The sequence below is a fragment of the Carassius gibelio genome, chromosome A18 (assembly GCF_023724105.1).
Source record: "Carassius gibelio isolate Cgi1373 ecotype wild population from Czech Republic chromosome A18, carGib1.2-hapl.c, whole genome shotgun sequence".
NCBI lineage: Eukaryota > Metazoa > Chordata > Actinopteri > Cypriniformes > Cyprinidae > Carassius > Carassius gibelio.
In genome coordinates this window covers 9,726,686-9,742,108 of record NC_068388.1, presented here as the reverse complement: position 1 = coordinate 9,742,108, position 15,423 = coordinate 9,726,686, and the positions used below count along the sequence as shown (strand labels likewise).

At 37.0% G+C, this 15,423-nt stretch overlaps 2 protein-coding genes and 1 long non-coding RNA gene across 4 annotated transcripts in view; 2 read left to right on the top strand and 1 right to left on the bottom strand.

Annotated features, from left to right (window-relative positions):
• Nucleotides 1-1,307: 1,307 nt before the first annotated feature.
• LOC127934306 (alpha- and gamma-adaptin-binding protein p34) lies at nucleotides 1,308-5,495 on the top strand. The gene is made up of 10 exons (XM_052531593.1): nucleotides 1,308-1,507; nucleotides 2,167-2,357; nucleotides 2,439-2,535; nucleotides 2,625-2,714; nucleotides 2,800-2,883; nucleotides 3,003-3,082; nucleotides 3,192-3,282; nucleotides 3,450-3,554; nucleotides 4,368-4,417; nucleotides 4,502-5,495. Exons 1-10 carry the CDS (start codon nucleotides 1,414-1,416, stop codon nucleotides 4,577-4,579), a joined length of 960 nt encoding a protein of 319 aa, XP_052387553.1. The 5' UTR covers nucleotides 1,308-1,413; the 3' UTR covers nucleotides 4,580-5,495.
• Nucleotides 5,014-15,423, bottom strand: part of LOC127934301 (mothers against decapentaplegic homolog 3-like) — a 26,350-nt gene continuing 15,940 nt past the window's right edge. The window contains exons 2-9 of one of the 2 annotated variants that reach the window (XM_052531588.1): nucleotides 12,887-13,080; nucleotides 12,628-12,753; nucleotides 11,944-12,018; nucleotides 11,810-11,860; nucleotides 10,151-10,363; nucleotides 9,906-10,043; nucleotides 9,620-9,764; nucleotides 5,014-8,272 (exon numbers count right to left, since the gene is read on the bottom strand). In XM_052531588.1, the coding sequence (XP_052387548.1) occupies nucleotides 8,149-8,272; nucleotides 9,620-9,764; nucleotides 9,906-10,043; nucleotides 10,151-10,363; nucleotides 11,810-11,860; nucleotides 11,944-12,018; nucleotides 12,628-12,753; nucleotides 12,887-13,080 (1,066 nt within the window). In that variant the 3' untranslated portion in view covers nucleotides 5,014-8,148. The remainder of the gene's footprint in view (nucleotides 8,273-9,619; nucleotides 9,765-9,905; nucleotides 10,044-10,150; nucleotides 10,364-11,809; nucleotides 11,861-11,943; nucleotides 12,019-12,627; nucleotides 12,754-12,886; nucleotides 13,081-15,423) is intronic. The other variant, XM_052531589.1, reaches the window with a different exon arrangement.
• LOC127934310 (uncharacterized) overlaps nucleotides 14,576-15,423 on the top strand; it is a 7,310-nt gene continuing 6,462 nt past the window's right edge. Inside the window, exon 1 of the long non-coding RNA XR_008147743.1 lies at nucleotides 14,576-14,696. This is a non-coding gene — a long non-coding RNA (uncharacterized LOC127934310). The remainder of the gene's footprint in view (nucleotides 14,697-15,423) is intronic.

Here is a 15,423-nt window from a genome sequence, read left to right as displayed (position 1 = left end):
AATTACTTTGTTAAATTTTTTACTATCAGTTACTTTGAAACTACAATAGTTACATTATATCATATTCATTTATATAATGTAACCATTTTAGTTTCAAAGTAACTGATAGTACAAAATTATTTACAAACAATTAAAACTTCAACAGTAGCTGTCAAGCTTTCTTTTATATTATTTTGCTCTTGAGCACATTATCTGTACTAAAATATGCCCAACTTCATCCTTATTTTTAAGGACGTCGGACATTTTTCTACTAAATAATTCAGATTACATTTAATATTTTTTTCTAATTGCGCGTTCTCGCTTCCAAGTCTTATGTTTTGCAAACAAAGGTCTGTCCGTAACTATGGCAACACGACGCGTATGGCAGTACAGTCCCTGCCAATAAACACAGTCAGCCCAGTATTATTAGCTATTATTACCATTTCATTAATAATCAGGGTGTATCACTGACTGACTGGCGCTATTTCTATAGCTATTCACTAGAAAGCTGAGTGTTTTGCCTAAACGCTTAAACTTGAGATCATACCTGTCAAGTTTTGGATTTGAAAATAAGGGAAATTTTCCAGCGCCCATTGCGAGCAGTCCCACCACCCCAACAAAGCTCCAGTATCCCTTACATTTTAAGACAGGTGTTATAGCCCAAATTAAAACACAAAAGGGTATATATGAAGAGCATTTATTTAAAGGCTTATTTGCATATTTTCTGTTAATTTAACATTGATGTCTTTACTTACATTTTATTTTAATTCCACACATTCTTTTCATTTCATATTGCTTTTCTTTAACAGTTTTTCTTTTCATTTCACATAACTTTTCTTTTACTCTTTTAGTGAGTTGTTGTACCAATTTGTTGCAGACTTTGCATTCTTTAAAAAAAGTAAATTCGCTGTCCCATTTATCACGGTATTTACACATGGGTTTTGGTTTTTTGGCAGGTGTGCCTTCACTCTCTATCGTAGCATCCATCATCCGTCTCTGTTTTTTCTTTTGTTGTTGTTGTTTTTCCCACGTTATAACTCATGTCATCTGACCTCACACACCCCTCGCGACAGGCTACTACAGGTGGGAGTTATCACGAGACTAGTGACAGAGCTCAGATTGGGAATGTTTTTATTATTATTATTTTATTAATTAATAACGCAGGTAAAAAAAATAAATAAATAAAAATACGGGAGATTTACGGGAAAATACTAATACGGGAGGACGGCGGGAAAGAAGGGTAAAATACGTGACTTTCCCGGCCAAAACGGGATACTTGACAGGTATGCTTGAGATATTCTAAAACACGCGCGCGCGCGCAGCCACGGAAGTAAAATAAGGTTAGAGGTGAAAGGTTTCCTGGAGGTGGTGGACAGCTGTTGCTAACGTGCTAACTTTCATTAGGAGCTGGTTTTAAGTATCCAAAAGCTTAAAATGGCAGATGACCAAGCAGATGAAGTACCTATCCTGCCTTGTATCCTAGTCACAAGCTGTGATCCCGGCTTTAAAGAAGAGGAGCTCATTAGACGTGAGTAAAAGGGGGGAATCTATTCTATAGTCGTTAGCCTTGCTGCTATGCTAACGTTAGCTGTCAACAAGAAACATTCATCGTGCAGTCTATTATTTACAGATTAAAATGTGTCGATCGGAATAACGTTTTAATTATTAACTGCATAAAGTATACTGGGCATTGATAAAAGCAACATTTTTTTTTGTAGAGATTGCCAGACTGTCAATTTATGAATCTTAATCTGGCTTTTTGCTCATTTCATGTTACATGCAGTGTTTCGTAATAGTGCTTAAAGTGCTTTCTTTACACGTTTGTCTCTTATATTTTGGTTTTCTGATCGCATCAATTTTAAGTTATTGATAAAACATCATCCAGCTGGATAATAAATGTGAATCGTGGTGCTGTTATTTTTACATGTATTCTTGATCCAGGGATACAATACATAATAAGTGTGAAATATAGCCTAACAATTTGGTACATCCATTTTTAATCCTTATGCATAAAAAAAGTAGTAATTCTTTATAGCTAGAGATTCTTTGTGTCCAGCAGGCGGCAGTGTTGAGCTTCGGTTCATTTACACTTTTTTGGTTTATTTTAGATTTTGTTGTCACTGACAGTGTTTTTATTGATATCAGATACACACTTGACCGTTAACAGTTTTATGTGTTTTATTTCAGAGATCTTGGGCTTAGAATCACTACCTCAAGCTTCCAAAATAGAAGAAAGTGTTTCTTGGTATCCATGGACAATCAATAACAAGTACTACACAGCAAACGTCAGCTTATGTGTTGTTTCAAGTCCATTTGACATGAATACAGAGATTGCCCGGTCTATGCAAGCGTTCATCGTTTACTTTGACAGCAAAACTGTGAGTTTATGATAATTACGATCATTTTACAAATTCCCCATTCAGTGTTTGTGCCTTGATTCAACTCTTTTTGTATTTCAGAAAGACAGCCTTAACAGTGTCAACTCCTGGTTATCAGTAGTGGAGGATCTGGCTCCAGAAGTGCTGATCCTAGTGTGTGACCATGCGGGTGACAGTGGTGAGTGTGTGTTTGGTACTACTTTTTCAGTGGTTTGGGTGCAACGCATGCAGTTTTTGGCTAAGTTTGGTGTAAATATGCCGTTGCAGGTGTTAGCAAACAGGAGGCCCAGCAGTGGTGTCTGGCCCACGCATTTGAATTAGTAGAGCTCAACCCTCAAGATCTACCTGATGAAGATGGTGAGAGAGAAAACAAAGTCTAGTCGCAGTTATGTACATTAATAATTTTGATTACAGTCTTTTGTTTATGTTGTGTGCCCCATAGATGACTTCCCAGAGTCCACTGGAGTAAAAAGAATCGTGCAGGCCCTCAATGCCAATGTGTGGTCCAGCGTTGAGATGAAAGATGGTGAGACTGTACTGCCCTAATGCGAAATCTACAATGGCATCCACAACAAATAATATTCACAGTTTCATTCTAAGTTATGTTAATGAACTTTCCCTTTAATTGTCATTTACTCTTCTCAGAACACAATCAGGGATTTGGGCTAATGAGCAGTCTGGTGGCTTCTCATCACAACAACCCACGACCCAGTCAAGAGACACTGGTTAGTCTTTTCTAATTGGCTGCTCTTTAATGTTTGTAGATTAACATTATTTACAGTAGAGTCTTAAACTCATCTCGTTGTAACAGACTATTGTTTTTCTCGTTATAAGGCTTCTCATTCCCCTTCCAACAGTACAGATGAAGGCACTGAGAGGCAGAGAGCAGAGAATAACCAGAATAATGCAGTAGATGCAGCAGTCGGTAAGTGCTTTTTTTTTTAAGGGCAATATATTTATACTTATTTTGGAGGTAAATTAATATGATAAAATAGGATATTATCACAAAGTGTAATGAGAGCTATTTTTTATATATTTTGAAGGTACTTCTACAGTTCTGTATTTGATGAGATATTTGCTAATCTGTCACAGATCCCATGATTGACTTCGACATACAAGAGTTGGCTAATCTAACATCTGGGGATGCAGATGTGGAGAATTTCGAACGACTCTTTACAAAATTGAAAGAGATGAAAGGTATACGACCTATATATCCATTTTTAATGTCTTTGAAAATACCTTAATGTTCACCAAGGTTGCATTTATTTGATCAGAAATACAGTAAAAACAGTCATATTGTCAAATATCATTGCAGTGTAAATTATTATTAATGTTGAAAGTTGCTGCTTAATATTTTTTGTACCGGTATACATTTTATTTAATGTATCTTTACGGTCACTGTCAATCAACTTTAATTGTTCTTGTCTAATTTATTTTTTCTTTTTTATTATATGAAGATATACAGGTGCATCTCAATAAATTTGAATGTCGTGGAAAAGTTCATTTATTTCAGTAATTCAACTCAAATTGTGAAACCACTGTCAAATCAGCAGTCTTCCCCATGATTATGTAGCCTAGTGAACCAAACTGAGAGACCATTTTGAAGGTTCAGGAAACCTTTGCAGGTGTTTTGAGTTGATTATTTGATTGGCATGCCACCATATTCTCATTTGTTGAGATCAAAATCATCACAATTAAAAGAACCAAAGATTTAAACTACTTCAGTCTGTGTGCATTGAATTTATTTAATACACGAGTTTCACAATTTGAGTTGAATTACTGAAATAAAATAACTTTTCCACGACATTCTAATTTGAGATGCACCTGTATACAATACTTTACTGAAACTCAGAACTGGCCAATTTAAGTAAAGCCCTGTTTTTTTTTTTTTTTAAACAAACAAATGTTATATTCTTATATTCAGTGTATATATATATATATATATATATATATATATATATATATATATATATATATATATATATATTAATTACTCCTTTTTATTTGTAGACAAGGCTTCTTCGTTACCACATGAACAGAGGAAAGTACATGCAGAAAAGGTGATATACCTTTAAAATGTTCACACTAATGGTAATATTTTTCGATCTAAATTTTGCACTGACAATTGAATTACCCTTAATCAGGTTGCTAAAGCATTCTGGATGGCTATTGGTGGAGACCAGGATGAGATTGACGGCTTGTCATCAGGGGAGGAGAGTTAGGCCCTAGTGACTCTTAACCAGCTTCCACTGCTGATACTCAGCCCACCCTTTGAACCCCAAGTCATTCCAAATCTGCCCAGCCCAGTCCTGTCCCACTCAAATAACATGGAAGAATGTGGGCAAAAAAGCAAGAGATTTTCATGATACTGCTGTTATCATAATATCAGTGTCCAACACCTCAATCAGGCAGTACAGAGTCATTATGGGCTTTCAGCCTCAAACGTTGTATTCTCAAGAACCATGGGACAGGTTGCAGAGGGCAAGATAATCTTGTCTGCTCTGTGGTGGTGCAAGTCTGCAGCCACATACAAGGATTAGCTCTTCATCACTTAAAAGAATGATCTGTCAAATCAGTTTTAATGTTCTTTTGTTTTGGAAATACGTTTTGTCAAATTTCTTTGACATGATGAAATGATCCTTTACATACTATAAGAAAAAGTCTGAAATTATGTTCTTTTATTATTAAAACTTACATAAAAGTCAATATGATCATGAATGCAAGATAATGCGAGTGTATGTTACAGAAAAGCAAAAGGGAAATTCAGGGCAAACAAGAACGAAGTACCAGTTTCAGAATATGAATGAAATTACTGACACTATAAGACAAAGAATGTTTCATTTTGCTTCCAAATCAAGAGTGCAAGAAAATAAGCAGTATAGAAGCAATATTCCATACAAATTTCAATAAAATATCAACAGTCCACTGTGTGCTTTGGCCCTGTTGAGTCACAGATGAAGAGCCGGTAAGATTCATAGTAAAATCAGCTTGGGGGAATCAAACACAAGCGTAAGTTGTTCAGTGAAACATCAATATGATTTTCGAAAATCAAGCAGAGATTGTCAGGATCTTTATGATTGGTGATTCAGAGCTTTTTTTCTTGAGACCAGACATCACCCAATAAAAATGAGGAACATGCTTTTGATTGCTGATTTATGTTGTTAAAAGCCAGGCCGTGCACTGAGTTGTTAAATGTCAGTACTAACAAATCAAGGAATCAGAATTACCCCGATGAGCAAAGGGTCCACATAAAAGTCTAGTCATTTACATTATTGTCTTGTGAAATACATTTTTACATAAAAATACAAGCATTCCAAGAGCTGCCAGCAGTACTTTGCACTCAATTTTTCTGTAAAAAAAAAAAAAACTAAACCCCATCAATAACTTCTCCGAAATCACTGACAGTAAAATATTGTAGAATGTAGAGATATGAAATGCTGTTAGTTGTTTCATGAGTTTTGAGAATGGATTGATAGTCCTGAGTTGGAGATATCCCTTTGATGCGCCAATCATACACTGAACAGATTCAACAAAAGGACAATGAAATCAAGCGATTGCTGAAATGAAAAAAAAAATATATATATATATATATATATATATATATATATATATATATCATTATGACATGGTGTGGTCACATGAATGGTTCTGTGAATTTTTCACAGGCAAAATCCTGTCATTTCGATAAAACCTGGTGCAGTTCGCTGAAAATCTGATGCTATAAATCATCACTAAATTACTGACAACAGTCAAAATTCTGTAGAAATCTTTATCTTTGAAATGTAGTTTCAAAAGCCCTGGAGCATTTTTTGTTTTATATCTATGTGTAACATGACGGTGAATACCCTAGGGCAGCAGTAAAAATATACTTCCACGATCTCCATTCTGCTTATAATGCAAAAATACTTAATACAAAAATGTCTTTGCTGAGGAAAATTTGAACAGTTACCATCAAGTTAAAGAAATAAAATGGCAGTATTAGCTACTAGCATTTGTCACTAACAAATTTCCAATGCTATTTTGCAGTTCACACCATCACTTGGTTGTAAAAAAATAAGTGCTTTTCATAATCAAGGCTAAGTACCTCTGTTATAATTCGACACACACGGTTCCTGTCAGAAGTATACAAACATGGTCGACTGTGCATGAGACCAATGGCAATCACACCGTATACTGACCTGTCCAGTGCAGTGCAGTTTACTCGAGCAAACCTACACAAACAGATTCCTGAAGCTCTAGCTTCAGGCTAACACGCTGTAAAAGTTGACACAAGACCCCTTCACTGAAGGTGGTGGAAACAAAGCACTCTTTGAGGCCCCCTATGAGGATGTTTATGATTTTAAAAGGGGGGGGGGGGGGTGAAATGCTATTTCATGCATACTGAGTTTTTTATGCTGTTAAAAAGTTGGATTCCCATGCTAAACATGGACAAAGTTTCAAATATTTAGTTTCAAAAATACTCCTTCCAGTTTGTCATAAGTTTCGGAAAGTTTTTTTTCGAGTATGGCTCTGTGTGACGTTAGATGGAGCGGAATTTCCTTATATGGGTCCTAAGGGCACTTCTGCCGGAAAAGAGCGCGCGCTCCCGTATAGCAGAGCAGAGACATTCACTGATCAGAGCGAGAGCGAAATGTCACAAAAGGAGTGTGCGAGGGCAAGACAACCCTGCACAGATTACCAAAAAAAAAACATTAAGGGACCAGTGGATGGAGTTTATTTTTACAGAGCATCAACGGAGTTGTGCAAGTGTTTGTGTTTGTTCCCTGCATTTCGAAGATGCTTGTTTTACAAACAAGGCCCAGTTTGACGCCGGATTTGCACATCGTTTATTTCTTAAGGATAATGCAGTCCCACCGAAAATGGGTCACGATCGTGTGTTGGAACCGCAGGGGGTGAGTAAAACTGCTTCAAATATCTCTGCGTTGTTAACTTAGCTATCGGTACATAAGCACATCAAGTAAACCTTGTACACCTTTAAAGAAAAAAAAAGACGACATAAAGTGGAACTTAGTCATTTTCCAAAACCGCTAAGCAAATATATACAGTTTAAATACATACCACATAGAGACGTCCTGCTGTAGTCGTTGATGCTGCCGCTCTTGTTCAGTTTCAGCCTCGGGATCTGATTCTGGATCATAAATAAACGGCTGAATCTGACTGTTAGCCATGGTTTGTTTTGGATGATGGGTTTTTCCTCACGGTAATGTCACAGCTCCCAGACACGCTCAACGCAAAAGCCTACTCTCGCTGGTGATTCTTTAGCTCCGCACACACGTCATTTCTCTTATAAATATAATAAAACTAAAGACTTTTTGGAGATATGAAGGATGCAGTACTACTCTATAGGTACTCAAGATTAACAGGAGATTGAGTGAAAACGAGCATTTCACCCCCCCTTTAAGCAATCATATTCCGAGCCTATAATTCGAATACCTTCAGATCAAATTAAATTCATGACACACTTCTTGATCAAAACAAAAACAGACAAAATCATAATTTCATTATCACATTTAAATTCAGAATGAGGAAAGTGCCTCATTTTAAACTCATCACACTGTGGATTATCATCCACTCCTCGAGTGTCATTGTTCAAAGTGCTTCAACTGTACGTGCCTATTTTTGCCCACGGCAAAATATAATGATCTGTAAATGATAAAGTGACACTGAGTAGTCCAGCAGGTGTTTGTCTCCCCCGTTCTTGGTTTTGCTCTGTTTGTTTGCTTGGCTTTCAGCAGCAATAGATGATGTCATTAGAAGGGTATGGTTACATGAAACGGGCTGAGGGTTTGTCCTATGACACACTGGAGCAGCGGAGGTTCGGAGAGCCCATCTGAGTGAGCACCTTGTCCAGCCACTGCAGGGGCCCATTGAGATGCAGCTCTATCCAGCAGGGGGTGCTGGTCACTGTCTGCCGCCTGCAGGAAGGAGAATCGGAGTCACTAATGTGCTTCCATGCCTGCCCAGCATATTTAACTAACTACAGACCGGCCAGGAAGGGCAGCCATTAGCTTTTTTATTACGGTCACATAAATAAAAAGTGATTAAATGCAATCTGTACATTTGTTTGTTTAATACTCAGCACCTATGACTATAAAGCACTTGTGAAAGTGATGCAGTTATGAAGAACAGATTTAGAACATCTCCAAGCAGGTTCTATCTTTGCATAAGTTGAAACTTTAATTGTGTAATTTATTAAAATTGTGAAATATTACAATTTAAAAAACTTTAAGTTTTCTATTTTAATCAATTTGATGCATGATCCTTCAGAAATCCTTCTAATATGCTTATTATCAATGTTGTGCTGATTAATATTTTTGTGGAATCCATGATACAGATGTGATGCGACGGGATGAATTTTCATCAATTAAATGTGTCATTGCTGATCAAAAGTATGTTTCTAGTATATTTCTTTCAAAATAAAAAATAAAAAATCTTGACCCCAAACTTTTAAATGGTAGAGTATATATAAGTAATATACAACTGAATATAAGAAAAAGTGTTAATTTCTTTCAAAATGAAACAAAACGTATAGATCCCAAACATTTGAACAGTAGTGTATGTGCTACCTGTGATGAGTAAATTATTATAGTATAGAATATATACTATAACAATAGGAATGTATATTATATATATATATATATATATATATATATATATATATATATATATATATATATATATATATATATATATATATATATATATATATATATATATGTGAATGGTAATGTAAGTGCTCTCTTTCACACTGCACGTCGGACCCTGCATATTGCCGGAACATTGTCGGGTTGCCTTCTGTGTGAAAGCAACCACGTCCCGGGATCGATTCCCACATTGAACCCGGGTCGGGGACCTAGTAACATTGCCGGATTCAACCCGGGACAAGCGCTGTGTGACTCTTTTACCGGCTGTTTTGAAGGAAGATCAACGTTCGCGACGAAAAAATATATGCAAACTGTAATGAAGCAGAGATCAGTTAGTTCCTCACTTTCCGCGCTGACGCCGAGATCGTTCGCTTGCTTCAGTGAAAGTATAACGTGCCTAATGTTTTCGACTCATACATTACACGTCACGCGCTGATGTCACGTGTCGTTATGGGATCTTTACGGGTTGTGTGTGAAAGCATGCACATATCCCGGGTCATTACTGGCAGTGTGAAAGTGCAAAATCTAGCGACCCGGGAACAATTGCTGGAACACTTTACCCCTGTAATTGCCGGAATGGCAGTGTGAAAGGGGCTTAAGATGAGTGTCTTGGCTTACCTGTATTCTGCCCCCCAGCCTTTGACAAAACTCATGCGAATGGTGCACATACGGGTTAGCTGGTAAACAGCCTCAAATCCCTGATTCACTGATTGGGCCAACAGAGCTGCAAACTCCTGATTATTGAAGATCTTCAGATTACAGCCTGAGACAAAGTCAGAAGCAAACTAAGAAGTGCTTCCATGAAACAGAATCAGGAAGTATGACACTAGTACATGCTTGAGTGACTCATAGGATGTACATAGTTGCACATTCATCCAATCAGTATACAAATGGTCTGACTCACCTGGAGGAATCTTACATACTGTGGCGGGGTGCCAGCCATACCGCTGGTTACAGTTCGGACTCTGCACAAAAATAGCACTGTCGCTCAGACACTCAGCAAACACCTCACCGCCGATGTAATACAAACGCACACCTCGGCCTGAAGAAAGTTGTGAGGGTAAACATATTCAGTTCATTTCAGAAAGTCTGATTCCAATACTGTACAGTAGATTTTAAATAAATACTATAAATAAGATCTTAATGTACCGATGTGTCTGCGCGTCAGCTCCACAGCTGCATTGCGGTTGACATTGGACAGCAGGCCCAGGCAGAAGCGCTCTGCGTTAGAGGGATCTGTAAAGCCGTCTACAGTCAGAGACGGTTGCGAGGCATGGAAAGTCTCGCCCACACGCTGATTCAATTCATAGTAGGAAATTGAGCACCAAAATGCTGATTCACAATAAGTTACCGGCTGCAGATCTAACACACACACACACACATAAATGAGCAAGAGAAAGAATCAGTTACAAAACAAGTGCAGAACAAAGAAAGAAAGAACAGGAAAAGCCCTGGACTTTGGATTCTGGTGTAAAATCAGTGTGTAGTTTGTCACATTGTGACAGAATGTGGCCCTTTGAAAACAGCAGGCTGTCCATGTGAAATTGGTTACTTGTTATTTTTACTACAGGGCCTCCTGGTGTCTCTGCAGAGATAGAACAACCCAGTGACAGGATATTAATATTATTATTATTATTACATTAATCTGGGCTGACTGAGAGGACAGAGACAAAGATCCCTTTTATATGAGGTTTCCTCTTGTACAGCTAAGAGGCTAACACTTTTGGGTTAATGTGTCTGTATTAATATTTTATTCAGTATTGTTAATTATGTGTTGTGAGGACTGTGATAATTTCTTTTTACAACAAAATTTGGTTATTTGTTATACTTAGTAATTAAATAAAACATTTTTTTATCCTACTTAGCATCACTGATTATAAATGGGTTTATATTGTATTTTTTCGCTCCACATTGCACCACTCACATCCGATGTAGATATGGTGGTAGTGTGACTAGTTGTTCAGACAAACATCCGAACTAAATGGTTTTGAAAATATAAAATATTTTTTTTTTTTCTGCCAGGCCTTCTCTATCATAGATGGACTCACTTAATGAGGATAGTACAGAATGCTTGTGGCGTTCTGCTCATGTGTTTTACTGGCAGTGACTCATCCTAGGGTTTTCTCATGGGCTCACTGAAGCGGACTTCCGTTCACACTAAATCACCTCACACAGGACCAGGCAGGCAGACCAGCGTTCCAGAGGTAATAAATCAGAGATAATCCAGCCAGATTAAACTCACAGTGGGGTGGAGTACTTACAGAAATCAGACTGACTCTGCAGGGTTTCCATCACAACAAACACTTTTAGTAATGACCGTTTTCACAAAATCTACAGCCACGCATTAAAAACAAAAGGTGCTGACAGGAAAGCCGAAGTTTTCACAAAAGGTGGCAATTTTGAAACATTTTAAACATGAGACATCTTCGACAAGATTTTGTTGAACTTTTAAAGTATAATTCCTATATTAATTTCAGTGTTATTTTATCAATTTGACAACTTTACTAATACTATTTTCCACGTTAGAATTAGACGTCGACCGATAGTTGCACTGATCGTTGACTGCCGGAACTTTCGGCTATCAGTAAAAATATTTGATTAATTGTATCAGCAGATAAAGTCCTCCCTAGCTTCTGGTCTCGGTAAAATCCACTATCGGTCAACCTCTAGTTAGAAAAATAGTAAAGAATGAGTAGATGTGTACAAACATTTGGTAATCTATAGCCCTCGGACAATCTGGAATTTTTATGAATGCACTATTTTTATATATTTGGCTGTGAAACATTATGAATAAATGCCTGTTCTTACCTAGGTTGTTGTTTGCAGGAGAGACAGGGTTGGGTGAAAGGTTTGGGGAGCCTAAAAAAAGAATTAGAAATGTATAAACAAATATAATTGGGTATATAATAGAAACAACATGTTTGTGATCTCAGGTCTCTAACCTGTGTCCATGCTGTGGTTCATTTGGTGGTCGCTGGTTTCCCCATCCTCACTCAGGTAACCTGGAGGAGGGGTCTCTGAAACATGAATCAGACCTTTATTATTATGAAACACACAAGACAGTTTTCTCTCCCTGCAGAACACATACTTGTGAGTTGGCCATTTATTTATAGCCTGAGGCTGAAACCGTATCAAAGCCAAATCATTTAGATCCAACTAGTGATGGGCGATATTCACAAATTACAAACAATATGACATACAACAGAACAAAGATACAATTTAAAGTTTTTTAGCTATAGTAGGTTTATTTTTATGTATTAAAATCTATATTTAACATCAAATAACGTTCTGCTCATTAGTTTCACTCTTAAGTAGTACTGCGCTACGCTGATATATTCACATACCACAAAATAAACGATATAGCAAAATCTATAATGAATGACACTTTATTCCATCATCACAATATATACTGTCATACCACCCAGCCCTAGATCCAACCCTAGTCACAGAATTAAAACCTGAATGAGTTAAAACTTTCTTTGTAGTATGTGCTTGTATTTCTGAAGTGTGTCTGTGAACCTGTGTGTGTGTTAGAGTGAGTAATGCCTGAGGTGTTGTATTGAGGGCATGTCTGGGTGAAAGTTCATGTGTGATTTTCGGAGAGAGAACAGAAAACATGTTTTCACCCGGTATATAGTTGCTCGGAGGCTCAATGCCCGCGGGGAATATGGTGTTTTCAGGGATGAAATCATCCAGCGGAAGGAAGTCTGTGGAAATGTCAGCATGCCGAGGAACCAGGACTGGAGGCAAAACTGAACATGCACACAAGGAAAAAAAACTTAGTTTATCTCCCAAAAAATCCTTCAAATAAGTTTTATTCACAAAACTGCTTATGGAAGAAAACAGTCTTTGAATAACTAGAGGTAAAACACCTGTTAGGCTTACCTGGTGTCTCTACACGCTGGTAGTGGTAAGGGTTCACACACACCTCGTCCTTCTTCGTATGGAAGGCAAACTCACAAAAGTCTACAGCACGCAGCTCGTGGTGGGACTGCAGGTCAGGCCAGCGCCACAGCCGGCAGTAGATCACATGGGGAAGCCCTTTTCTATGAGATACCTGCAGTCGGCCATCCAGAGACCTGTACAAATCGTTCAAGTAGACAATGAAACAACTGGTCAAAAAAAAGTTACCAATTAATGCAAGAACCATCCTACCTTCTTTATAATAAGGCCATTGAAAAAAAATAGTTGATGATTAATATGTAAATAAAAATGTACATATTAGAACAGTAAACATACAGCATGACAAGGAAAGTCCCATTCAAGAATGAATGACTCTTATTGGCTTCTTAATATTTATAAAGATTCATATTATTGGTTTGAATCAGTTGAGTGATTCATATGCTCATTGAAACACTAAATTGAAGCAAAGTCCAATTCAAAACAACAGCTAGTAAGCATTACTTTTTACTTAGGGCTTATTAGAATCCGTGTAACTAAAAGGGTCTCTAAATTCGGTCCTAGTGTTGTCACGGTACCAACATTTCAGTATTCGGTACCGATACCAGTGAAAATCCACAGTTCTCTGTACCAATTTTGGTACCAAAACACAAAAATATGCTACAGTAATAAAAAAAAAAACACACACTTTTTATCACTAAAAAAAAAACAATGCTATTCTTTATACTTACTTACAATTGTGTTTAAAGTTTTTATATGTGTATTATAATTATTAAAAACGGTAAACAAGTTTCACCCAAATTTAATTTGTCTTTTAATTAATTAAATTTAAACACTTTTTATTTTTTGGTAAATAAAGGGGATTTGCTATTAAAATTAAAACATGGAAGAAATAGTGTGTGATCTATTTCTTAAAAAAATAAGGTTTTCATAATTTTTTTAACAGTAGTAGCAGTATCACATACATTCTACTAAATAATAGTAATATTTCTAGCACAATCCCTTTTTTAATTAACTTATAATTAACTTAAATTTTGACGGGTTGCCGTGAATACCTTTAAATTGACACTGGTTTTACTGAAATCAAATGGTAAAATGCTTGTGAAGTGACTCAGAACAGTTCTGGTGATGTTGTTTATACATTTATGTCCTCATTGAGACGGCAGATGCTGAAACTACTGCACGCGTCTCGCGCTTCAGTCTATGTAGTAAACAAACCCGCACGTCTCTGCCATTCATTCATTCACATAGAGATGCGCAGAACATTCGGGTTTCATATTTCAACCAACCTTTGCGGCTTAACATTTACAGATACTGGTCCATATGGAGATTTGATTTGATTAATTTATGCTAACTTTGACAAATTCCGTGACCTATGGTCACGTATTAAAATGTAAGTTTCATTTTAATGACTGGATTTTGAGATTCCATCCGCGTTTTCTGCTTCGCGGAAATCATAGCACTGTATGCGTCAAGAACCGGGTTGACTGGGTACTCAGTACCACCGGTACTTAAAGAAACCTGGTACAGTGACATTTTCACTTTTTTAGTATTGACTTTCTTTTGACAACACTACTCGGTCCTGAAGGGCAGGTGTCCAGCAGAATTTAGCTCCAACCCTAATTAAACACACCTGAACAAGATAATCAAGGTCTTATTAGGCAATAGGCATACTAGAAACTTCCAAGCAGTTGTGTTAAGGCAAGTTGGAGCTAGACTCTGCAGGACACCGGCCCTTCAGGACCAAATTTGGAGACCCCTGGTGTATCTACTAAATCAGCGTAATTACGTTATTGTAAGTAATTGTTAATGGTATTTTTTTGTAGAACAGAACCTGAAACAGATTAATTCAATTCCTTATTTCTATACATAACAGTGGAAAATAAACATTGAGAAATGTTAACAATCATTCTTTTTTTTTTATTAAATAAAATTGGCATTACAAAACACTGAGTTAATGTTATACAAATATATTAAACTGTAGAATATGTTAATAATAAGTGAAAATGTTACAACCACACTCTTTCTAAAACAATGGAATTAATTTGAAAGCCCAGTAAGTCTTGCCCTGGGAGTCTTTTTATAAGGCTTGCACTAGGTTGATCATTCATTTTGCTGATCTCAAGTTGGGGTATTCAAATGGTGCAAAAGCCTAATTTAGTGGAAAGTGAATTGGGCCTTATTTTTATACGGGGGGAGACGTCACCGGCTGTGAGAAGAAAAAGCCACAGACAAAACATGAATCATCCTCATGCTATTGTGGTCTATGCATAATGACAGCCAGTGCTAACGAATTTCAACGTATTAATTCATTTTCACCCTATATCTGGATTATCCTAATTCTTTAAAAATAAGCTCAGACTCAAGAGGAACAGAGAAAGCGGGTGAGCGAATCTAGAGGAAATACCAGACTTGGGTTCAGAAGGAGGGGAAAGACGGCGAGGCAGTGCAGACACTTTTCCAGTCTGATGTTTACCTATTCATTCAGCTATGCACCAGATGTATGAATACCAGCATTCTGC